At 52.4% G+C, this 24,500-nt stretch overlaps 6 protein-coding genes across 6 annotated transcripts; 5 read left to right on the top strand and 1 right to left on the bottom strand.

Annotated features, from left to right (window-relative positions):
• Window positions 1-593: 593 nt before the first annotated feature.
• Window positions 594-3,635, top strand: NECHADRAFT_105227 (uncharacterized protein; the record flags this gene model as incomplete). The annotated part of the gene is made up of 20 exons (XM_003050269.1): window positions 594-749; window positions 831-889; window positions 946-1,064; window positions 1,193-1,196; window positions 1,254-1,319; window positions 1,374-1,513; window positions 1,565-1,608; window positions 1,670-1,707; window positions 1,759-1,828; window positions 1,884-1,923; window positions 1,970-2,025; window positions 2,078-2,120; window positions 2,168-2,250; window positions 2,299-2,454; window positions 2,506-2,509; window positions 2,577-2,739; window positions 2,794-2,823; window positions 2,888-2,973; window positions 3,027-3,096; window positions 3,158-3,635. 20 exons carry the CDS (start codon window positions 594-596, stop codon window positions 3,168-3,170), a joined length of 1,440 nt encoding a protein of 479 aa, XP_003050315.1. The 3' UTR covers window positions 3,171-3,635.
• Window positions 3,636-6,421: 2,786 nt separating this feature from the next.
• Window positions 6,422-7,810, top strand: NECHADRAFT_102798 (40S ribosomal protein S1). Its single transcript, XM_003050268.1, has 5 exons — window positions 6,422-6,498; window positions 6,555-6,639; window positions 6,710-6,735; window positions 6,799-7,300; window positions 7,368-7,810. The coding sequence occupies exons 1-5, from the start codon at window positions 6,485-6,487 to the stop codon at window positions 7,509-7,511; spliced, it is 771 nt and encodes a 256-aa protein (XP_003050314.1). The 5' UTR covers window positions 6,422-6,484; the 3' UTR covers window positions 7,512-7,810.
• Window positions 7,811-8,136: 326 nt separating this feature from the next.
• On the bottom strand, window positions 8,137-13,038 carry NhNPS13 (uncharacterized protein; the record flags this gene model as incomplete). Its single annotated transcript, XM_003049894.1, has 12 exons — window positions 8,137-8,644; window positions 8,698-8,822; window positions 8,883-8,922; window positions 8,974-9,107; window positions 9,243-9,343; window positions 9,773-11,462; window positions 11,513-11,606; window positions 11,663-11,947; window positions 12,000-12,103; window positions 12,161-12,243; window positions 12,289-12,423; window positions 12,474-13,038. 12 exons carry the CDS (start codon window positions 13,036-13,038, stop codon window positions 8,137-8,139), a joined length of 3,864 nt encoding a protein of 1,287 aa, XP_003049940.1.
• A 5,036-nt stretch (window positions 13,039-18,074) lies between these two features.
• On the top strand, window positions 18,075-19,139 carry NECHADRAFT_96046 (uncharacterized protein; the record flags this gene model as incomplete). Its single annotated transcript, XM_003050267.1, has 1 exon — window positions 18,075-19,139. The coding sequence occupies one exon, from the start codon at window positions 18,075-18,077 to the stop codon at window positions 19,137-19,139; it is 1,065 nt and encodes a 354-aa protein (XP_003050313.1).
• A 1,234-nt stretch (window positions 19,140-20,373) lies between these two features.
• Window positions 20,374-21,492, top strand: NECHADRAFT_84544 (uncharacterized protein; the record flags this gene model as incomplete). Its single annotated transcript, XM_003050266.1, has 2 exons — window positions 20,374-20,747; window positions 20,802-21,492. 2 exons carry the CDS (start codon window positions 20,374-20,376, stop codon window positions 21,490-21,492), a joined length of 1,065 nt encoding a protein of 354 aa, XP_003050312.1.
• Window positions 21,493-23,362: 1,870 nt separating this feature from the next.
• On the top strand, window positions 23,363-24,472 carry NECHADRAFT_71598 (uncharacterized protein). The gene has a single exon (XM_003050265.1). It carries the CDS (start codon window positions 23,402-23,404, stop codon window positions 24,377-24,379), a length of 978 nt encoding a protein of 325 aa, XP_003050311.1. The 5' UTR covers window positions 23,363-23,401; the 3' UTR covers window positions 24,380-24,472.
• The last annotated feature ends 28 nt before the right edge of the window (window positions 24,473-24,500 follow it).

Below are 24,500 nucleotides of genomic sequence, written 5' to 3'. Positions count from 1 at the left end.
ATCAGCGAATAGTGAGGAGCTAGATGCAAGCTTCCCGTCAAAGAAACCAGCGACTGGCTATCATGACTTCTCCTTGTTGGGAGAGCTCCCCTCCTGAATGCCTGACAGTTCATGCTAGCCCCTTGATGGCGGCCCGATAAGTGAAGTTATGATTCTACAGGGGACCTTCCCACGAGGTCTGGTGACCCTGATACGACAGATGAGGCAAGGTCGATGGGTTCCTGCTTGATACCTACGCCTCGTTATGTATTACGTGAGGCATCGGGGCGGTCGGGGGATAAGAGGATGTCGCTTTCAGTCATGTCGTCCGTGGTCATGAAACTGTCTAGGTAGGTGTCACCTTGTGTTCCGCCGACCGCTCTTCTTGTCCCTCTTCTCTTTTCTCCCCCCTTCCCCGTCTTCCAATCTACTTTTCTTTTCTTTTATTTATTAAATCCCGTCGAATCTCAATCTCCTCACTTCATCTCTTTGTCACTCGTCGCATTCAATCAATACCTACAACTCCACTCCGTCAACCTCCTGGAACTACCCTAGAGATACACTCACAACAGCAGTTTCCTTTATCGCCATTGTATAAACCTTGGATTCTCACCATGGAGCCCGGCGAACAGCAGGCGAGCGTTTTGGACGCTCTCCGTGAAATCCAGCGCACTCAATCGCTTCTCGTGAACGCTGTTGAGTCGCTGTCGGGCAAGTCGATAGACGAAGCGGCCGGGTCCAACGGCGACCTTACTGCCAACAGCATCTATGTCCCAGACTCACGCAACGAAGCCGACGAGGACGAATCGCCTTCCGCGGCCTCTCCTCTCGAATCTGCGGACAAATTGAAGGCTCCGGCTCCTCCAACGCCCAGCCAACGCCAAGGCTTTACGTCGCGCATTATCTTGACGTGAGGACCCTCGCACATTCCCCACTAACACAGGTCACTTACACCAAGGTAAATAGGACGTATCCTAAGCAAATTGGAATCAAGCCTTTGCCTATGGACTGGGGAAACTCAGATCCTTCTAAACGCGGCCCTATCGTAGTTTCCAGGGCTGCCTCCACTATCCGACGTCGTAATGGTTCGTTCATGTTGCCCGTGATGTGTGTGTGATTCCGTGTTGCTAACGTCCATGCGTGTCGTTCAGCTGTTGGAGGTATGTTTTGTCCACGTCAATGTCCGTTATTATTCGCTAACAACGTTATTTAGCCCAGTGAGTCGATTCCGGACCAATCGAATGATTGCAATACATACTAAACAAGACTCCCAGTGGTGGTTCGTACTCTATCTACTACGCCCTCGCTGTTGCCAGCAACGAGCTGAGCGGCGATCATCGGTTTGTGGCCTTGACCTAAAGAAACACACACAAAACTGACGATGCTTTTAACAGACCCGATTTTACCAACACCGAGCCGGCCGCGAACATTGGTCCTTTCCCTCAGTGGGGAGACCCCAGCAAGATCGTGGCGATGGACCCTTGGGGTCATCTTGCCCCCTGGCTTTTCAAAGACACCATCGAGAAAGACAATGGTAGCGTTTGAAGCCCAAAATTTGCAACAAACTTGCTGACAGAATCCCTAGTCGACATTCGACCGACCATTGCCATCACCAAGGCTCATATGAAGGTGGGTGATACTCGATTGAAACCCGAACTGTTAAAGGGGTTGCTGAATATGTTGTCGCTAGCTACCTGAGCTTGCCGAGAGTGTCAAGGCTGGACGTCTGTAAGTCAAATCTGAACGTATTTCGACGTTTTGCGTAACTGACGATATCAGGATTCCTGATGGCAAGGTGTGCCTCAATGATCAGGGTGAACTGGCTGTCACCAAGTTCGCCGTTGAACCTGTAAGACCTTCTTTGGCAAGCAGACCAAGCTCGCTACTAACCGTATCTTCAACAGGTCTGGTATCTACCTGGTGTTGCAGAGAGATTTGGCATCGGTAAGACTATAGCATAACCTCCGAACCCGTCACTGACACGAAGTAGATGAGGCTACACTCCGACGTTCCCTGTTTGAACATACCGGTGGAAGTTACCCAGAGGTATGTCCATCTTTCAAGTGATCTTAGAAGTCAAAGTGCTGACATATCCAAGTTGATCACTCGTGGAGACATCAAAGTCTTTCTTCCACCCATCGGTAAGTCACAAAACCCAGCCGGTAAACTGTTGACTAACATCTTTGAGGTGGTCTTACCGTCTACTGCTTCGGAGACCCTGCAAAGATGTCGGATGAGTCTGTTCGACTGTCTCTGAGAATCCACGACGAGGTACGGCCCCCAACTCTTCCTGTCAGGCCTCAGCTTACCTCTTGCTAGTGCAACGGCAGTGACGTGTTCGGATCTGACATCTGTACTTGCCGACCATACCTCATCTTTGGTATCGAGGAAGCCGTCAAGGAGGCGCAGAATGGTGGAAGTGGCGTAGTCATCTACTTCAGAAAGGAGGGACGAGCCCTGGGAGAAGTTACCAAGGTAAGTGACTTGCTGGTAGACGCAACAGAGTGGATCTAACATGACTGGCAGTATCGTAAGGATATCCCTTCGTTTCGGGAACACAACCGGCGTGGAGACTCGGCGTACTAATTCTGGGGTAGTTGTCTACAATGCCCGTAAACGCGGAGCCGATCGAGCATCAGACTATTTCAAGCGGACCGAGAACATTGCCGGGGTCAAGGACATGCGATTCCAGGCTCTGATGCCGGACATCCTGCACTGGCTAGGCATCAAGAAGATTGACAGGATGCTTAGCATGAGCAAGTGAGCGGTTATCGATGGACACGTCAAGGTGAAAACAGCTGACGATGCGCTTAGTATGAAGCACGATGCGATCGTGGGACAGGGGTAAGTTGACAGGAGCCGGAAGGCCGGCCGAGCGGACCAAGAGATCCGATTAACGCGCATCTAGGATCCCTATCCATGAGAGAGTCGAGCTTCCCGAGGAGCTGATTCCGGCCGACTCGAGAGTCGAGATTGACGCCAAGATTACAGCTGGTATGTTTCATATCGAGGTCTAGAAGATTTCCGGGAACTAACGGAAGATCAAGGCTACTTTACGACGGGCAAACGTATGACGACTGAGGAGCTGCAGGCGGTCCAGGGAAGAATCTGGGAAGAGTAAGCCAAATCAACATCTCAACCGAGGAGAAATGGAGCAAGAGACTGATGACTGTGGCAGCTTCGACCACTAATCCGGACGGGCTGAAGGGCGCGGGACAGGGACGGGAGAGACGTGGCGGACTTGGCTGTCGCGGGGTGCGTCAGCAGCGACCAACTGTGCATGTCGGTCTGGGTCGTTTGGCGTGGGAGGCTCATCTTGATTGATCAGAATCCATACGATGCCACGGTGCCACGGTGCCATCCGCCCATGGTGTTGGGGCTGAGCGCCCCGAAAGAGGTACCCGGTCAAAGTGGGAGGTCGCACAGGGCAATCAGGGGCGATGCTGGAAACTTTGGAACGGCCGTTTTCGCAAGCGCCTCCAAGGAGCCGGGTTGTAGAGGTTGCGAGATTTGAAGATGGAGAATGACAGGTCGCTGGTGGAACTCGGGATGGAAGCCTACGGGCCGGCCCCCACGAGGCCGGTGAGGCGGTCATAGGACGTAAATAAGTGTAATTGCGCCTACTTTACCTATGTACGGATACTCTTACCGTTCCCACTTGGAAATTGCACCCTTATCCTTGGGTACACGTGTGAAGAGCACGTCTTGCTGTAGCGTCTGACAAGTGCAATAATAGAGTGTCGTGTCTCCTGAGGGAAATACTCCGATGGCTGCGCACCCCGGCCTGGAAGGCGATCAATGATCCATCATATTACCATCTCGACGGCAGAGCGGCCGGGGCTGTCGAGAAATGGGAACGTGCTAGACTGTATTTAATGACCCGGACAGACAACGTGCACATCTTGGCTTCCAGGTACAGCGCGGTTCAGGGCTGCGGGATTGTCCAGCTGTGATGCTGATCCGAGGCTGCTCCGTTTTGTGAATGCCATCACGCCCCCATCATCGTACATGCACAGCGCAACCCCCTCCCAACTGCACCATATTCCAGAGGTAGCACGCTAGAGCGGCCTTGGCTGGCAAGGAGCGTAACCGCTGACCCCTCGTGTCTGCTACCGTACTGTACCATTCTCTGTTTCCAGGGAAGATAGTCGCCGTCCGTATCTGCTGCCATGGATGGATGGATGGATGGCATCCAACATGAGCGGTATGCATCTGGGGGACCTGTTGGGTAGCAATGCGACGGTAGCTCGACGGCGGTTTCCATAGTCTCGCTCCCGCGTCCTTACCGACCTTTACCAATAGCTCCGGCCCCGACGCGCCCGAGTCTTGTCTGGCTAGGGCGAGCCTTCACTGGCTTCGTGGGCTAGAAGATCCCCGCATGCAACTGCACGGGAAGCCCGCCTGCAGGCCCCGGGGCCCGGGCGTACCCAACGCCAGGGATACTTGGGCCATACACCTCGAGACACGAAGTTGGCACCCAATGCAGCGATGAGCCGACAAGTGGCGAGCAGAAGCTGGCACCCCCAGGCACCACAAGGACACTTTCAGGACGGTCCCAGGGCCTGTTGTTGCGTGATGCTGTGGGAAGAGGTGCGCGGTGGATGGCGGGCAACCACGGGTGAATTTGCTGATGCCCTGGCCAGGTCTGCCCTGGTGATGGGATGGCTCATGTCGGGTAACGGGTGGACCATGTCCGCACTGCCGCCGAAGCTTGATGACTTTTGATGCATCCATGTTTGTCTCTGTACGTACCGTAACGTCGACGCGTTGACTTGTTTGTTGTACCTAGCCTTGGGGGTGGATGTGGATGCCTTGGTTGTTGTCCAGGTGGTTGCAGATTCATATGTATTGCCAGCTACTGCCGTCCACGGCTTCCACGAACCTTACGGCTTTTGCTTTCTTTTCAATGCTAACCCACCTTTGCCTATATTCCATTTTAATTCACAAGGCTTTGCACCCTTGATTGAACAAGCAAACATAACAACATTCGCATACATCTTCGATGATCATGGCCTCCTTTTCGCGAGACACTCGAAGTGCGATGAGAGCTCACCGTCGAGACTCGTCGTCGTCGTCATCATCACACAACACCAGCCGTCAACGACCACGACTTCTTCGCTCCAGCGCGACTGAACCATCAATCACCACATCCAATGCCATTCGCGGATCACTCGCTGGACCTGGATCGCCGCAGAAAGCAACTGATCTGCTCAGCCGCGTTGTCGTCTATGCCCCGCCTCCAGAGCAATCATCAGCCCCAGAGCCGATCCCCCACCGCGCCGAAGCTATTGTCATCTGCCGCGATGATCGAGACCAGTCTCCCACCGGCAGCCCCGGAAGTCAAGACGTAGTCTTGGTTGACTCACCCTCTGGTATGTCGACTCGCGATTTCATCAATCATCTGTTTTGGCTCGAGCTGACACCGACCCAAGGTTACTACTTCAGCTTCCCTAGCTTTGAGGAGTGGAATAGGGACAAGTCTGAGGACATCGACAAGGACTCGGATGATTGAAGGGTGAAGGGGGACGAGGGTGAGGGGAACCGGATGGCCTCGAACCGAGATGGCAGACGACATGACAGCGATGAGCACGACGCGAATCGTTCAACCAGCAGGACCAAGCTCTCAATATAGAGTTGTGCGTCCTGCTGAGGCTCCGTGGAGGAGCAAGTGACAGCGAGGCACAGATCCGGAGGGAGTGGTATCCCGTCGCCCGCCAGCAACCGTACCGCCTGCTCGCATCACCACCAGCCGCGGGAGGACGAGGTTGCGGCGGGCAGGTTACGCTCTAGGACCAGGCTGGGTGGATGCCGGTGAAAGGCTTCCTGCCTCATGAGAGGTGACACTGAGACCAATGCTGTACACGATAGATGAGGGACGAACTGCACCTCGACGAGGTGAAGTTACGGGACGGATGAGGAACAAACCAAAAGTCGGGGCCTTTAATAGCGACCCTTGAATGGCGAACCAGACGCCGAGGTTCTGGATTTAGCGATGCATTCTGTAAAACATAGTCGACGAAACAAACATGTACAGCAAGTCACATTTTGCTATGGGCGTTGTCTGAATGATGGATAGATACCTATTTTGTTTTGACAGGCGACGAATAAGAAAGCGATAAATGCATCGATAACGACCAACACCTGTCCTGTGCCTGGCCGTGTCAACCTGTGAAGTTCCGAGCCTCATCACGAATGTCTCACCAGGCACTCAATCGTTTCGAGGGGCTGGAGAGAAAAGTCTTGGATCTCACCTGTGGCGGAAACGTGGCTCAGCTGACCCACACACATTTTTCGTCTCTCTCGGCACGTGATGTAGGCCGCTCTTGCCCTCTCCAAAGCCCACAAGCTTTAGCGCCGGAATAACCATGAGCCGCGAATTTTCGATCCAACTCGCTTAGACCTAAGCTGGTGCACACAAAGCCTGAAATTATTTCGCCCCTCCTCCAATCTCTCCAGACAGTACCTTCGGTTTTCTCTCCAACGGTTCACACATAGGCCAGCAAACATGGCGGTTGGAAAGTGAGCATCACCACGACGAGCAGCGATGAGGATTATCGACTTACGCGATTCTGCAGGAACAAGAGACTCTCCAAGGGCAAGAAGGGCCTCAAGAAGAAGACGGTCGACCCCTTCACCCGCAAGGACTGGTACTCGATCAAGGTGGGTGGTTTCTCGATCCGATGCGATGCAATGCGCGCTGCTATGAACACGGCTGACTCGAATTCTCCAGGCCCCTAACCCCTTCAACGTCCGAGAGTGAGTTGCGACGCGAATCGAGAATTTGATATTTTGTGGGCAGCGATTGACCAAATATTGCAGTGTCGGCAAGACCCTCGTGAACCGGACCACTGGTCTCAAGAACGCCAACGATGCCCTCAAGGGCCGCATCGTCGAGGTCTCCCTCGCCGATCTCCAGAAGGACGAGGACCACGCCTTCCGAAAGGTTCGCCTCCGTGTCGATGAGGTCCAGGGCAAGAACTGCCTGACCAACTTCCACGGCCTCGACTTCACCTCCGACAAGCTCCGATCCCTGGTGCGAAAGTGGCAGACCCTCATTGAGGCCAACGTCACCGTCAAGACCACCGACGACTACCTCATCCGCCTCTTCGCCATCGCCTTCACTAAGCGACGCCCCAACCAGATCAAGAAGACCACCTACGCTGCCTCCTCCCAGATTCGGGCCATCCGACGCAAGATGACCGACATCATCCAGCGTGAGGCTTCCAGCTGCACCCTCACCCAGCTCACCTCCAAGCTCATTCCCGAGGTCATTGGCCGCGAGATTGAGAAGTCCACCCAGGGCATCTACCCCCTCCAGAACGTGAGTCGAACTCCCCGCCTTTTTACTACCATTGGAAATTTTTGTGTGCTGACACGCCACTCAACAGGTCCACATCCGAAAGGTCAAGCTGCTCAAGTCCCCCAAGTTCGACCTTGGTGCCTTGATGGCTCTGCACGGCGAGTCGGGTACGGATGACCAGGGCCAGAAGGTTGAGCGGGAGTTCAAGGAGCGTGTTCTCGAGGAGGTTTAAAAGGCTTTTTGGCTTGTTGGCGCGGGGAGGGCATAGGGACCTCGCGGCTAATAAACTCATCCCTGGCACTGTTTCGGTCATCGCAAATGGCGTAGCATCACAAGGGCGGCTAGGGGATTGGGTCATGTCTCTTTGAATGGTAAAAAAACGTTCAGTCAAAAAGGCGAATGATTTACGACGCGTGACCTGGTTACGATGATGCTGTGACGATTTGGCTTGGTCATGTAGCTAAAGAGGGAGACTGCTGAGCCGAGATGAGTGAGCCGTAGGTAGAGACAAACTGAGCTGATACCCTGTGACTTTTGCTTGGCTCGCTTGACTGCAGTGGTTTCGAAGGGTAGGTATGCAACCTGACGCCACACGAATGAGAAATGTGATCAATTCTAGTGGCCCTCGTCTATTGTATATGATACCTAGGGTAGTGTGACACAGGCAGTTTCTACATCCTGTCCAAAATCGAGGCCAATAGCGGACTCGCCACCCTTCAGTGCCTTCACGCATTTACACTCTCTTTACTCGGTGTTTTTTGTCTATTTTACCCCATCGATTACCGGTATCGAGAAACTCGAAAACCGCTATCGACGATTAGCCTCTGCTACCACTTGGCCTGGAATTATGTCAATGATTACATACCTAGCCTGAAGGCCTCAAATTGCTCAGAAATGAGCCAGTGCCCGGCGTCTACATCGACGAGACGGAACTTGGGGAAGAACTGGCCGATCAAGGGGAGAAGCTCGTCCGGAACATATTTACTCTTGGTGCCTCGCACAAACAGGGCGGGCTTCTCGAATCGGATCTCGTTGGGGTCTTTGTAGGGAAAGTCTCCGCAGTTGTCTAGAGATTTGGCTAGGATGTCCAGAGGGATGCGGAACTTGCGGAACTTTTCGCCTGGGGGTTGATACAGGTTGCCCAACAGGAACTGCCGGATGGCGACGGACTCTTCGTACTCGCTCAGAATCTTGTCGGCCTCGGCCTGGCGGGTGACGTTTGCGTCGTTGATCTTCTTCATGGCGCGAACGTACTTGGCAAAGTCCCTGCTGAGCGTCATGTCTACGGGGGCATTGTCAACGGCTACGATGTTGGCCACAAGTTCCGGAGAGCGCAGGGCGAGAGTCATTGCAGTCTTGGCGCCCCTGGGTTTCGATCAGCGTGTCGGTCAGTTTACAGAAGTCTTGTGAGTGCTTACATTGAGTGGCCGATGATTGTTGGGCGCATGAGACGATGTTCTTCGATGAACGCTGCTACATCGTCGGCCATGGAAAGGTAGTCATGCTGGGGGCTGTGAGGCGAATCGCCATGGTTTCTGAGATCCTGTGAATTGATCGTTGAGTCTCAACCGCGCTGTATCCTTGATTGGCTGGATGTGCCTACCAAGCAGTACACATATCGTCCAAGATCCCGGGCTAGGACGCTGTTCCATTGTCAGTGACCCAATTATTGACAACGAATGGTAATTACAAACTTGCTGATGGTTCTGTTGTTCTTCTTGGATCCGAATAGTCCGTGAAGAAAGAGAATTGGGTCTTGCCTCCAGGTGGTATAAGGACGACGTGGGTGATGTAGATCATAGGACAATGGGCCAACGGCATTGGGGTACTTAGAGGCCAGGGAGTCCTGAGAGTCCTGAGAGTCCTGAGAGTCCTGAGAGTCCTGAGAGTCCTGGGAGTCTTGGGAGACCTGGGAGACCTGGGAGACCTGGGAGACCTGGGAGACCTGGGAGACCTGGGAGACCTGGGAGTACAGTCTTATCCTTGCAGATGTAGCCTGAAGACCCTGACGGCTAATAGTAGGCGCCGCCGTCGTCGCTATCCTTCGCAGGGAGAACATGTTTCCTGTCACGATGAGAGACAAAGTTGTTTGTTCAAGAAGCCGATTAGATTTAAAAGTTGCCATTTTCGGTAAGACTGAACCAATTGGAACCGCTTTGCTGCATATATGCTTCTAAGGTACATAGATTGAAAATGGTCTCAAGTGGGCCATGATGTCACAACTTTTTGGTCGCCCATGCCTTTAGCTCGCTGAGGAAACAAAACAAAACAACTATTTTACACACATCGCGACGATGATTACCACAATAACCGACATAAGAAACGGAGAGAGAAGGAAACGATAGACGCCGAACGATCACCAGATAAACGACGCTCGATCTGGTAACATGCTAGAGGAGGAAATATTAAGAAACGAAGCCTGAAGGAGGCACAGTCGAGAAGAATAAGAGAATCGAGAGTGTTTGGGAGCAGGTTAGCTGTCCCAGATGGCACCGTACGCCGGTATGCCGCGCGTTTCGAGACCGTATACGATCTTCTTTGTTATCTTTTCGTTGGCGATTACAATCACGGCCTCGGCATCAAAGGACTTGGCCATGTTGTAGCCCATTCGAACAAGGTCCGGTCGACCCTCTTTTTTGGTGTCGTGGATGATAGCGTCTGGAACATGGCTGCGGATTAGGCCAACGATGTCCTTGCCAAAGGTCTCCTCTGGCCGTGGCGTGGACCAGATCAGCTGGGTAGGACATGACTGCCGGGTAATATGTCCAAGCAGTGGCCCAATTCCAGACCCCGTGCCGATAAGCACAATGCGGTTGAACAGAGTTGCGACACGCATCACCCCACATGTCGGCACACCACGCACCCACAGCGCACTGGGAGGGTTCTGGATACAGGAACGCGTCCAATCGCCGGCGTTGGAGACCACTAGCGAGTATCCTTTGGCATGATGAGTCGCCTCTGGGTTGGGGATGGTCGCAAACGAGTGCCACTCGACCAAGGGTCGCCGCGAGATGCGCGTGAAGCTTCCATTTACGGGCACGGTGTAGTCAAAGTGCAGCCGGATTGCATGGTCGGAGAGGACTTCTGCCTCGACCGGCACCTTGCGAAGGAAGAACCATGAGGAGGCGATGCTGCAGGTTGCCACGACCAGGAGCCAGAAGTCTGGACTCCTGACAGCTGCCAGGCCGAGGTCTTGGTCCTTAGGCCGAGAGTCGTTAATGGCAAGGATTATGCGCACCCAGAACATGGCCAATGCTGTCCAGCCAGCGAAGCGATGGAAGCGTTCAAAGAAATTATGATATTGTTTCCGGAACGATGGCCATGCAGTCGCCACCATGGAACACAGCAGCCCGCACAACAGCCACGATACCACCTGAGTGGCCAGGGAGCCCGATGTGTGTCCTTCGCAGAAGCCTGCATTGCAGACGGTGCCGCGGACCGTTGAGATAACCAGCCATGCGGTCGCACAAACCCCCGCGCCGGAGTGAACACCACCTAGGTGATAAATCTTGGCGCAACGGGTCCTAATCCACAACGGCAGTTGTCTTGGTACCGAGCAGGCAACGGTGTACAGGACGTTGATCATGCTGTCCTGGCGCACGAGTACTGCAGTTGCGAGGTTGATGGCGGTAATGGTACCCAGCCATTCAGACCTTGGCTGAAGGGTGATCACGCAGATCAATGCGGCCAAGTTTAGTATCCCGATCAGACTGAACAAGGTGCGATAGACGATGAAGATTCTGTATCTCAGACCCCTGAACGGCTGGTTGGTCGTCTTGTCAGGCAAGTCTCGCAGCAGGTCTGGTTTCTCCACCACAGTCGACAGAGTTGACATGGAAGATTGCGATTTGAGCTCGCCATGGTCAGACACGCCCTTCGTATTCTCGCCATGGTGTGTAGATGGCTCTGCATTGCATAGCTTGGCCAATGCCAATGCCTTGAGTGCGTTCTTGTCTACTTTGCCGTTGGCAGTTGAGGGGAGGTCATCCAGGAGGTGGAGGTGTGTCGGGATTGCGTAGTAGGGTTGGTGTTGCTGCGTGTGCTTGAGGATGGTGGTTACATCGCTCCCGCATGGCGAAGTGAACCCATGGATCTGCCCGTTGATCAGCAGCGCAGCCGCCCGAGACACGCCGGGGGCGGATGCGAGGGAGGCGGACACGCCGTCAAGCTCCACGCGGAAACCCTAGCCAAGTCAGATTGAGATGACAGATGGAAGACGAGATTCAGACGAACCTTTACTTTGACTTGATCGTCTACCCGGCCGAGGATTTCGATTGAACCGTCTTGACACCATCGTCCAAGATCGCCGGTGTTGTACATGGTGGACCTGGCATTCATGGGTCAGCATGCTTTGACGCAGGGTCTACTCTCAACACCACTTACCCATCATTGGCAAACCGATCCGGTTTGTACTTGTCTTTTGCCTTGTTTTCGAGTCCGACATAGCCTCGAGAAACTCCCAGTCCGCCCGCCCACATGACACCTGCAGCACCCACACCGAGCTGCTTACCGTCCTCGCCCAGGATGTACACCTTGTTGTTTGGGGTTGGCTGACCAATTGTCAATTCTTGTCCGACAATGTGCTTTTGCATGGTATTGACAATGGTTGTCTCGGTCGGGCCGCAGCAGTTCCAGTACGTGCCGTGGGTGGCCCATAGGTCGGCAAGACTGGGGACAGGTCAGCGAGGGAGCAGGAATGCAGTCTCCGCAGGCCACTTACCCCTTGGTGGTCGGCTCACCCGCTGTAGCGACCGTTTTTATTCTGGGGAACTGAGTAGGATGGTACTTGGAAAGGATCGTGGGAGTGCAGATCAAGACGTCAATCTGTCTATGTTGTTAGTCGGACTGGTCAATGCTTCACACAACAAAGGACTGACGGACCTGCTGTAGAGTCGGCTCCCAGTCGGAGCCTCGGAGGACAAGTGTTCCTCCGTTGCATAAACAAGAAAAGATTTCCCATGCCGCTGTCTGGGTTAGCATTGATGGTGATATCGGGATGATATACCTACCCATGTCAAAGCTGATGTTGAGAAGCGATCCCACACAGGTCCCGGTTGAAACCCCTAGGTTTCCGGGAGAGAGGCACACCAGATTGGCGACATTGTTGTGTGTTACATCGACTCCTTTCGGTTGTCCTGTGGTTCCTGCGATGTTGTTAACGAGAGTTCATGGAGATATGCATCTTTCAACTTACCGGATGTGTATATCACGTAGCAGCCCCCATCTGGTGTTGAGAGGTCGACATAGTCGCCTTGATTAGAATCGAAAGATGTGGTGTTGGCTTCGTCAATGACAACAACGGTCTGGTCTGGATGTTGAGTGGTGATGCGATGCTTGGTCGAGGATAGACAAAGGACGACACCCGACTTAGACTCCTCCAGAATCCGACGGATCGTCTCATCAGGTACAACGCCACCATCGAGAGGGATGTATTGGGCGCCGCAGGATAGAATCGCCCAGATACCGACTATCATGTCTAGCCCTCGTTTGACGACAAGTGGGATCCTCGAGTTAGGGACTACCCCTTGAGCTCTGAGTTGGGCGGCCAAGCTTTGAGCTCGTCCAGCAAGTTCCGCATAGGTCAGCTCCCTCGGAGATCCCGAGAGATCACGAACGGCTGTGGCATCCGGACAGACTATCGCATGGTGATAGAAGGCGGCAGTGACAGTAGGGAATGGACGCTCGAGAAGCTCTCCGTGGCCAAGCCGGCCTTGAGACTCGTGGTGGCGATCTCCCGGCCGGGTATTTGTCACAGTCATGATGGAAAGAACTTTGTAAAGAGAAAATGAAGGTAAGAAGAGACAATGCTGATTGTTGACCGTTGTGGTTGACCCTGAGATATCCCTCGAGACTTATATAGTCTTAGACGACGTGGCGGCGGTGGCAACTCACCCTCGCCAAGTTGATTCAGTCGTTCATCTTGATGGATGCGAATTCGATAACCAGAACCATCGGCGTCTCAAAGATTTGGTTGTCCCTTGAGTGTCCCCGCGGGGTTGACGTCGTCGCCAACTATCGAAATTGCCCTTGATTCCCCTGGCAACATGTAGTGCACCTCTGTACGCCGAGGGCACGCCGGGTGCGCCAGCTCTTGTCACAATTACTGCAGCATTCCACGCCCGCCCCCGGGGTCCAGAGTTACATACGGACCCGGCCCCGGCTACGGAGAATGTGGACGGAGCAGTCCGGTGAGGGAGGAATGTGATGGCTGTCAATGGCGATGAGACATGGACCTCAGCCGGCCGAGGGATGCTTGGGCTGGGGGTGGGCGCCCGGCCAAGGGACCGCAATCACGTACCGACAAAGGAGCCCTTTATCGAGGAAGATCTCTGGGGTAGCATCACTAGTTGTGATGTGAAATCCCGATGAGATGGATCATTGGCTCTCCCTGGGAACCGGAAACCCGTCAATATCGGTGGTGGCAGTGGACCCTTGCTCTCGGGGCGATCATTGTCGACCGAGTCCATCTTGGATAATCCATTCCGCCCTGACAACATAGGCGCTGAAAGCATGGTTAAGAGATTATCGGCACTGGTGGCTTTGGATAGTGCATTGATGAGTGTCTTGAGTGTTGTCTGCACCACCGTTCTCAACATTACCTGATGGCGCGTCACTCTGGGATGACCTCGGCCCAGGGAACTTTTGATGCCCTTCTTGGCCCTTTTCTCCGAATCTTACGATTTGCTCCTGGTCATGTATCATGTTGTTCTCTTCTGGACCGAAAAGTGTCTCCATACTTGTCCAATTATGGCTACTTTGCAATCTCGTCTCGATCGATTGCCCTGTCGACCGGGTTGAAGTGATAGATCTCAACCACTTGGCGAAGCGAAATGCGCCATCAAAGCGCTCGATTAACGAGTTTGCTCCGGCCCTTTTGCGGGAATTGGCTCACGAAAACGCCATAGTTGTCGTACATTTGTGCTTTGATCCTCTGCTTTTGATCATGTTGACGAACCGCTTTGCGTTTGACTCCCTTCTCGACCATCCATGACCAGCGCGGTCGTCAAAGACATCGCCACTATGGAGACGGCAGAAGCAAAACCTCACCGCGTCCAAAAGAGTTGTTCCATAATATGGTTCCAGTTCGTGAGTCCGTTCTCGTGCGCTGACGGTACCATCCGTCTGCATGTGTTGGGTCTAGCCAACCGATGGTCAACACAACTTGAAGGCGGCGTTGAGCCTCCCTCATAGTGAGACTTGTAGGGAACTATTGGAAATCAAATTCATGCTTCTAATTAGAGTGCGATCTCATTTACGCGTCTCCACGAGCCCGGTTCGTTGTTCCCCTCGAAGCGAGCCTCGCCTCATCCCTGGAGTAGGGGGCACGCGGCGACTTACGTCTACTTTGAGCCAGTTCAGGGTGAGTTATATCACAGAACCGTTGTTACACGGGGGGTTGAGAAGGGGCGCCGAGACCATGTTCATTGTCAGGCCACGAAGGTCACCGTGTTCGAGGCGGCCATGTTGAGCGAGGAACCCGTGTCTTGTGGGCTCGTCTGCGACATGTTTGAGGACGGGCAGGTCTTGTAGAAGACTATTGATGGCACATCACAACTCTCCAGCTGAAGAACTATCGCCACACAGCTAGCAAAGGAGGTTGTTTGCCGGGGTTGGTGGTCCGCTGGCTTTCCGCTGTCGAGCCAAGAGCTGATGACACATCCCGGGAGGATGAGGCTTGTGGTGATGACGAAGTTGAGAGGAACTTGTATCACTTTGCTTTTGTGATTTGAGCAAGGGCAAAAAGAGTGGAGGTTCCTCTTTGGAGGTACAGTTTGAGTCATTGATTGATGTCAAAACCTTCAACGTTGGTCTCTGGCCGTTTCTACCGTTAAGCTCATGGCCATGCTTTCAGTGGACCGATAACTGTTGCTGCAGCTGCCGCATACCAACTCATTCACTTCCGCGACGCCCAAGAGCGGAAGTTTAGACTCATCATCCCTTTCTTTTCTCGTTTGTTCAGCGGCGCCCTATCGGATTGTCCCCCACTGAGGTGAGACAGATTGGTGTTGGCAGGCGGCCCATGCTGGACGCATGTGGTTGATGGCGCTCAATCGTCAAGATGACGGATAAGGCGGGTTGACCTACTTCAGGGTAAATTATCAGACAATAGGTAGGTGATGGAAAGGAGATGCAGAAACCTCTGGCGTTTTGAGTCACGGCCAGCTCGGCCTTTCTTTGCCACGCGGTTCGTTGGCGAAGAGGCGTCCTGGAATGGGAAGATCTCTGTCTTGAACTGCGTGCCATCCTTCTGGAAGACAGACATGGCCGAGGGATAGCACGCCGTCACATCGTGGGTGTTGGTGGGTGGGTGGATTAGTCCGGCCGTAATGAATGGATGTCTTCACGGGTGAGGCTATAGGGCACATGGTGAGTGAGGGTGTGGTTGGCGGGCCAGGCCGCAATCTCTGCAGCGACCAACCCAAAGATGTGGGATCTCGTGGGAACTTGTGAGTTGCCGTGGAGAAATTCCCGTGCTTGTGAGTTGCACCGAAAATGGACTGAGGTCATCGTGAATGAGATGTTATTGTTGGCTACGGTCGAATGTCCGATGCCGCCACATGAATGCCTACGAACTACCCACGAACACCTTGTAAGCCTGTCGTCAGCCTCAACGATCTCCAGTCTCAAGGCCTAGTCTCCATGTTCAGCTCGAGTTGCCCTTTGGGCATACCTCAGATGATGAATCAGCTACGCCCAGCAATAGATTCGCATGGAAAGGGTTGAGTGGCTGCTTGTTCTAGCCCTCCTTCGGGAAGTTCACCAAGGCGTCAACACATTCGCGTCCGTCTTGGCTCAAAAGCCCATGGGCAGCCATGACGACCATTACGAGGCTATTGGCCGTACGAATAAAGAGACCGAGATGCTTCGGAAGGGAAGCAAAAGGTCCACCTTAGACTCACCCGGGTCTCAGCTGGCGACCTGAACGCCGGGACTATCGCCCACACTCCCTTTGTCACTTCTCAACTCTGATAGCTGTGAGTGTCTCAGCTGTCACTCAGCCAGTACCGTGGGGATGGAAATGGGATTCACGCGCAACAAGGTCCCTGAGGAGAGACAGAAAGGGCGAGGGATCTGCGCACACCTTGGAGGGGAAGACGCCGAGTGTCCGGCCGAGGGCGCAGAGGCCCTGGTCTGTCACATCCTTTATGAAGCGTGCTAGCAGTGAATCAGTCGAGTGCAGGATCTGAGACCTCTTGCGAGATTTACTGCCAGGATTCGTGGTGGTGGGATGAGCAGGAAAAGGAAAAAAAGAGAGACACCAAGGGGGACGCTTTAGACCGGAAGAAGTAAACAACGTGAAACATTTCTCAGTCATTTCATAACTCGAGACAGTGCACTGTTTAATCACATAGTGACTTGTGCATAAGTTGTATTTGTACAGTGCTTGGTGAGTGTGCGATTGAGTCACGGGGTTGTCACCGAGACCCAATTCAGGTCACGTCGATCTGACCGGAACAAAGCATGTTTGAGGCTCGACGCCTTTTCTCTGATATTAAAGACTCATTGTAAAGAATCTCTGTCATTGCTTACCATTGAAAGTTCGCATCTGACATCAGAGATTACTCAGGCATCACTCACCAGGCTGTGTGTCTGCGACCAAGGATCAATTTCCCTCCATCAAAAGGCTTCAGTGGTTACGCGCCTCACGTAACTGACTCTCTATGGATAAAACCTGAACGGTATGCCAAGAACTTGATTGAATGGCTCAGCAAATTGCCTTACATTGGGCATTTCTCATATCTTTAGAGATATGCGCTTGCTGCCATGTTTCACGGCTAGCCAGGTTGCCGAGACAATCATACCGATTCTTAGAGAAGCTTTCTGGGTTAAGATTGAATGGATATGTCATATAGAAAGAACCTCAGAGCTCATAGATAGACTTCTGACCTCGCATCTTCTCGTAAATTGTAGCTATCAGTCGCGAAAGTTACAATGAGGGCATTTGCTCCTTGACGTAGCCTCTTCATTTGATGAGAAGTCTCATAAAATGTAGTTCAGGGTAGCTAGGTCAGAAAAAATGTATATATGTGAGCTTGACGTGGGGGAAGTGTGTACCTGGAGAGAACTAGTGATGCTGCCGTAGGAGGTCTGCCGGAAGAAGTACGAGATCCAGGAACAGACGCCTGCCGCGTCAATCAATCTCCATGAATTCATTTAGATCATGATGTAACGCACTCTCGTTTGTTCCGTGGTTTTCTTCGGGATTTAGCCTATATGCGAAATTGTTCAATTTGAAGTCATTATCCATTCTACATGTATCGCAGACTAAAGTGGAAAGGGACATGCTTTTGCGAGCTCTATTTACGTCTGATAGAGTTCAGGTCTTAGTCAGACGCCCAGACTCTGTGACCATCGGCTCCGGCCACAGTGAGTACTCAGATAATGCAGAATAACTGACCGTAATGGTAGCACGGTTCGCTTACATCAGGCCCAGAAGGGTTCTCGGCAGAGGTGATCCGTCAAAGCACCAGCAAGAGGGAAGCTTGGCCGATGTCCTTACCAATGGAGTTTTCGGTATTCAACATTCACGCCATCCTGATCGACGACGCCCACGTATCATCGGAAGCCACACTAGCTTCAACAGGGTACATTTAGCATTTGCGTGAGACTTGGCTTGGGAGCGGCGCATTGAGCTGGTTGTGGTTGAGCGTAAGATGGATAAACCAACTAGTGTCTCGGGTAGATGCCCCCAAGTACTTAATCCCCATGCCGCTGTCTATGACGCGTGCCGGAGCTGACGCTTCCTCACTTTTCTTCATCTCATTCACACACGACTAGCCCCTACTACGCTACTATGAGTGAAAGACGTCGTGGAGTGCTTCAGACTCAGCTGTCGTCTGCTGAGAAGCAGCCTCGGCCAGTGTTGACATCCTTGAATGGGGACAACAGTTGGCTGATGTCCTTCCCAAGGCCCGAGGCCGAGCGGGCGGCAGCAGGGAAGGTCTTTTACCACGTCGTGTTCGAACCATGGCTCGAAGGGCCAACTAGTATGCTTGGATGGTGGATGATCAACATCACACTAAGCTCCAGCCCCGGAATCCTTGATGTTGAAGCTGTTAAGGGTGTCGTTCGAGAGATCGAAGATGCGGCTGCCATCCATCTCCCTCAATCAGGCGATGCATCGGCAAAGGCATCGACAGAGGAGTCAGATAGCGGTGGAATAGATGCCATTTTACTCTCATTTTACCTCCTGGACCATGTTCACGAAGCGACGCTTAGAACATTCTCCAAAGACATCCCTGTTATAGCCACACCTGAAGCCGCCAATATTGTCAGACCTTGGGGCCACTTCGAGACGATCAAGGTTATTCAAGACCTGCAACCGCTGGTTCAGTCATGGCGCACCCCAGAGCTTCACCCTGGTAAGCCTCTGCCTGTGTGGCTAACACCAATCCGTCTTCCGGGCTTCGCGGTCCTCAATTTTTCTCTTGCTATCGTATGGACACATACCACCAACGATGAGGGTGAGGTTCACGAAGTTATTTTGACCTCACCGCATGGAACTCGCTTCGAAGGATCTCTGGAAGCCTTCCGCAATGCGGAGCCCAAGACAAAGATGCTAGCCATGCTCCATGGGCTCAAAGAAAGCTACACATTTGGGCGTCAGACTACACTCGGGGCCAAGGGAGGACTCGAACTCTACCGAAAGATTGGAGGAGTCAAGTATTGGATTCTGAGTCATCATTCCAAGTTGCTTTATGGTGGCATTTTCATGTATCTCTCTTGGACTCAAGATACCCACAGAACTGTGAGCTGGATGCTGGAGGAAGAGCAGAAGGTCGACCCCGATTCCGCTAAGAAAGAAAGACCCAATATCGTGGAAGTCGACAATGGGGGATCGTTTGTATTGGTGGACTGAATGAGAGCGGTTGAGGTACTACTTATTGTGCTGCTTGCTGGAGTAGTTTTCATACATGGTGATTTCGAGCCAAGTCAGGCTTTTTTATGTGGATATCTACTTTCGAGATTTCTGAACAGCTCAAGGCAACGGTATAGGTATCGAAAGCAAAGTCTATCTTAGTATACCTCTATGTTTTGTAGTTGATAGTGTTAGCTACTGCTTACCATTGGGCCCTGGATCCATATTGCCTCCGCCACCCGCGAGATATTCTCCACCACTTGCTTGGGTTTTCGCGCATTTCCTACCACCATGGATTATTTCTGATAGCGTTACAATGGCATGATCCAAAACAATTAGGGCATTTGGTTCTCTCTCACAATGAGTTGATGCTTGTGGATGATTGGTGGAGTTTTTGGATTTCCTCCAGGTGGTTTGCACAGCCCTGTGCTATGCTAACAGCGAGGGCCTGCATGCTGAGGGAAAAAGATGCTGCTACTTTGTGGTACTTGTCCCCGAGGAGAATTGATTGCCGAAGACCGGGATCTAGGCGAACTTTACCGCCTTGAAACAACCGCTTGTGTGAAGACCAATCACATCGACTGAGGCTTCTGAATGGTAGGCAGGGGTAGCACACCCTTGTCCTTGAGCTCTAGACCCTGATGCTAGGGTCTTCCTTGCAGCCCGGGTGCAGAACCCGGCAGCTCAGCCCAACTTGCCAAGGGAGGCCAAGAAGAGCTGAAGCTGCAGGATGTTGGGCGTGTGCTACGCTGTGTGTGTACGTCGCGATCGATCACGTTGTGCAACTGGTGATGAGCTACAAACTTTGTGTAGCGTACGCCCTATTACTGTGAGCAGTTGCACAGCCTGATTTTGAAGATAGCCGGGCTGAGAGTTACAATGGCTTTGGCGCATTCCCTAGCGAAGCGAGGGGACCTAGGGATTCAGCCCATGCAAGCCACTCGAGGAGTCATGTGTTGTCTAACGCAGCAGCATCGTCAATCAGAAGCTGCCTTACCAGAACGCCCATCGCTTGGCGCCAATCAACCCCCAACCTTCATTGACCCTTGCTAGCGGGCTGCGTGGTTGTGAGTCTTTGAGGCTGGGAGTATGAAAATGCTGTACCCCGCCCCAATTGCCATTGTCGAGACCTCCCGAGCTCTTGCGCCTTGATCTCCTCGAGTCCTAGCCTCTTGTCATGTACCGGCATTTCCAAGCGTTGGCCCTCGGTGCCATGGCCGTTTCGGCGGCCGCCATGGCCATCTCGGAGCCAACGGAGCGACGCGATGCCGGATACCTCTATCAACCAGCGCCGACGCTAATGCCTGAGATGCACGAGCTGGAGAAGCTTCAGAAGCAGCTTCTTCACCTGGGCAAGCGTCAAGAAACCTCTTCGGTATACACCTACACAGTTGTCAGCAGCCCCGACGAGACATGCGGTTTCCTATCTGGCTCTCCAGGCAATGCCATTAAGTGCGCCAATGGCGAGAAGTGTAGCTGGGAGCTTGCGCACATTACTAGAATCATGTGTGGATCAGCCGCACATATTACTTGCTACAATCGGGAACAAGCGCTCAACACGGAGCTCTGTAACGATGTTTGCCAAAGCAATTCTTTCTACCTGCTTTGGTAAGACCCCTGGCTTGATCGATGCCATGCTCGTACTGACTGGAGTAATTACAGCACCGAACGATCATCAGCGTACTGCGCAGTGTACTCCTACGAAGATGGAGTCAAGGACTATAGATGCGCAACTGCAAGCCTGTCGAGGGCCCAGGAGGTGTCATTCACCTACGATGGCCAAAGAGGGCGGCGTTTCACAACATTAACAGTTGCTGGGGATGCTGCCGAGACTCCGACTTCCTCCTCAACCTCTACATCTTCAACTGAGGAACCAGAGGAGTCCGAAACCGAGACAGAGACACCCACTGAATCTGACGATATAACCACAACTATCACTATTGATCCGGGCAGGGTCACCAGTGAGAAGCCTGTGGAAACCGAAGATGGGAAAAGTGACGGTCCCAATATCGGAGCTATAGTTGGCGGCTCTATTGGCGGCTTCGTCGCCCTTTCGCTGATTGTATTGGGTGCCATTTGGCTGCTTCGACGCAACAAGAAGAACCAAACTCCTCCGAACCAACCAGCGCCTGTACCACCGCCTATGCAGCACCAGACTCCCGTGTCCTCAGTACCGCCAATGAGCGAACACACTGGCCTCGTCTCGCCAGCCTCACCAACCCAGTCTGACTGGCGAGGTTCTTCAGTTGCTCCGACCTCAACTCAGAGCCCAGTCTCGATGCAAGGCTGGTCAACACATTCACCCACAGGCCAGCCTTACAATGCTGCTCCGCAGAACCCCAACTATCACTAAAAACTTGAAAATGTGAAACGAATGTCAGAAGGGTGGCTGACCCTAGGGGATGAATGTTTTGAGAAAGGCGGCCAGCGCAAATGGGATATATGTCGCCTAATGCGCCGGATGGCTACGACTCGCACTCCGGATTCTGCACCATGCTGAAGTTTTTTGTTCACCCTGGGGCTGGAATCTCTCTTTCATTGACAAGTATGGATGTTGCTTGGGATATCATGGAGAATTTGGTAGCATATTCATTCATGGACCACTTCTGGGCTTGGGCAGTTGGAGGAAACACGTGGGCATCCCTACCTGGCATGATGTGCATATCGGCCAACACTCGCTTCTGTAGATAGAGGCTTTGGCCTTCATCTTTCTTTGGGCTGTGTCTATAAATGAGGATATGGCAGAAAGTCGTGATAGCTCTGAAGAAGTGGAATGTGCCAATGATTCTTCGAGCGAAGTGCATCAAAAGGCTAATTCGACCAAATATTGGAAATCACAAAGCACTACAAACTCCCCGAAAGGGACATACACACGCATTGCTCAGATTCTCAGTAAACTAGATACTTGATTCTTGCTGTACAGGGAAGGCTGTAGGCGAAGACAACCCCAACCCTTGGCCACGTATCTAGAGTCACGGTTACATCCTCGAATAGGAGCGCTGGTGGGAGAGAAATCCCGTCCTCGTTGGTGAAGTAATTCTCCCGAGAAGAGGAAACTCGTGCTCAATGATGAGTTCGATCGGAGGTTAGAGCAGCCAAAACACCCATGAGAGGCTAGACCTTTCATGACGATATGGCTAGGTATGACTCTTCTGAACAGCAGAAGTTTAAATAGGCCACTGTGTTAACATCGGGTTATGATGTTATGATATGTTGAAGATCTATTCTTTATTATAGTTGCAGCCTGGCCCTCGATGGGTTAACTGAGCCCGAAGATCGCTCTATATAAGTCCTTCACTAGCAGTGGATGAAGCCCATGACATAAACAAGACTTGTCGAGAGCTAACTGGGCTGCGGTTTATCCACACTGACAGAGAGGCGCAAGAGTACAAATGATAATTTTGAATATAATACTGGCCTTATAGTTCCCATGACAATAATACTGTGAACAAGGTTGACATACCAAGTCTCTTTTTACTTGTTTTAAATCCCACAATTGGGTGCCTCAGCGCTCAAACCATGGAAACTCCACCCCACTCTGTCCTGTCACTTTAAACAAACACAAAACAACCTCCATCATTGACGGGATGGCCTGGCTAAAAAGCGGTGTGTTCTCTCTAACGATAGCCTTGATGATTTAGTAAGAGCCTTAGTTAGGATGAATCGCCGACCGGCTTTTGGCCCTGCACAATTGGCTCGAGATAACGGACCAAACATGTACTGGCGGTATATGGGCGGAAGCTGAGGAACTGTCCGCTGTGATGCAACTTTTGACAATACAACTTACGAGAATTGAATACTCCTGGTTGCATAGGTAGATTGTAGATGGGGAAGAGTCGTAACGAACGTATCTTGTGTTTCGCCTCTTTGGCGTTGCCATTCATGGGTCTTGAGACAGACGCCTGACTGAAAAGAGAAAGGGCTGCATTATTGACATGCGCCTGAATAAAAGTGAAACATAATTAAAAAAACCTTTCTTTATCAACCAAGGTAGATTGCACTTGGCACGGTTGGACTATTTTGTCCATGCGGTTGTGCCGAGAGAGCGTTGTTATGGTCGACCGTACACATCCGCAGGGGTGTACTCCCATTGGCCAGAGAGTCTCTTATCTTTGGCAACCCCTGAACAGCCCTTATTCGATTAGCGGGAATAAGCATGCGCCCTTTGTTTGACAGCATATCTGACACTCACACACACCACATGCAGTCTCAATTTCATTTGTACTGTACTACGTACCCCGATCAGCAACACTCGTACAAACATGTCCTTCAACGCAGACCAACTCGTTCTCCCACGCCCTGGAGGGGCTGCTGCATCACCGCAATCACCAATCTCCGGCCCAACTGAGGAAATCTTCACCAAGACTTTTGGTGCACTTCTCCCACCCGCCAAGTTTCTCAACACGGCTGCCGGAAAAGCTGCATACTACGAGTTACTTCCCTTGTCGCCCGGCGGTGATCCAAGCACGCCTAGCCGTGTGCTTCTTATTCATGGCGTGCAGACCCCGGCTCTTGGCATGCTGCCACTCGCACGGGAACTCCATACATCATTCCCAAACGCACACCTCGTGCTTGTCGATCTTTGGGGTCACGGTCTGAGCGATACACCTATTATCCCACACGAAGCAGGACTGTTTCACCAATTGATTGATGATCTACTTGACCAGTTGGAGTGGCCTTCAGCCCATCTTGTGGGGTATTCCTTTGGCGGCGCACTTACTGCTGGATACGTTGCATCGCGACCATCGCGAGTGCAGAGTTTCACTCTTGTTGCTCCAGCTGGTCTGCTTCGCTTTGCCGATTTCTCAGCTGAGGAGCAGGGCTACTTACGCGGGGGCGACGAAGCCGCAGCAAGGAAGTGGGTGGTCGAATGGCTTGAAGGCGGCGAGTTGACTGTGCCGGCGGACTGGGAGAAGCGTGTTGAGAAGGGAGAGGTTGTTGCCGAAGCCGTCAAGGAGTGGCAGATGCGCAAGCATCTTGGGCATACCGCTTCTGTTGTTGCCATCGTGAGAGACGGTGGGGTTATGGACAAGCATGCTGAGTTTACCAAGGCCGTAGGCACTGGGATCCCGGCACTGGCGGTCCTGGGCGAGCTGGATGGCTTGTGCTCTGAGCAGCAATTGAGCGATCATGGCCTTTCTAATGTGATTGTGGTCCCCCAGGTCGGACATGGCGTTGTGAGGGACCGAGCAAGAGAGGTAGGAGTCGCGGTAGCCAAGTTCTGGGATAGGTTGAAATAAAAAACATAAGCAATGCTATTTATATAAATAATTATTAGCTAGATATAGAAGCTATATACGATTTAAATTTTTATATATATAAATACTTACCCTATCTTATGATATTTCTAATCTATCCTTT

The sequence above is a fragment of the Fusarium vanettenii genome (assembly GCF_000151355.1).
Source record: "Fusarium vanettenii 77-13-4 chromosome 9 genomic scaffold NECHAsca_6_chr9_2_0, whole genome shotgun sequence".
Classification (NCBI taxonomy): Eukaryota; Fungi; Ascomycota; class Sordariomycetes; order Hypocreales; family Nectriaceae; genus Fusarium; species Fusarium vanettenii.
This window is presented reverse-complemented; position numbering and strand designations above follow the sequence as displayed.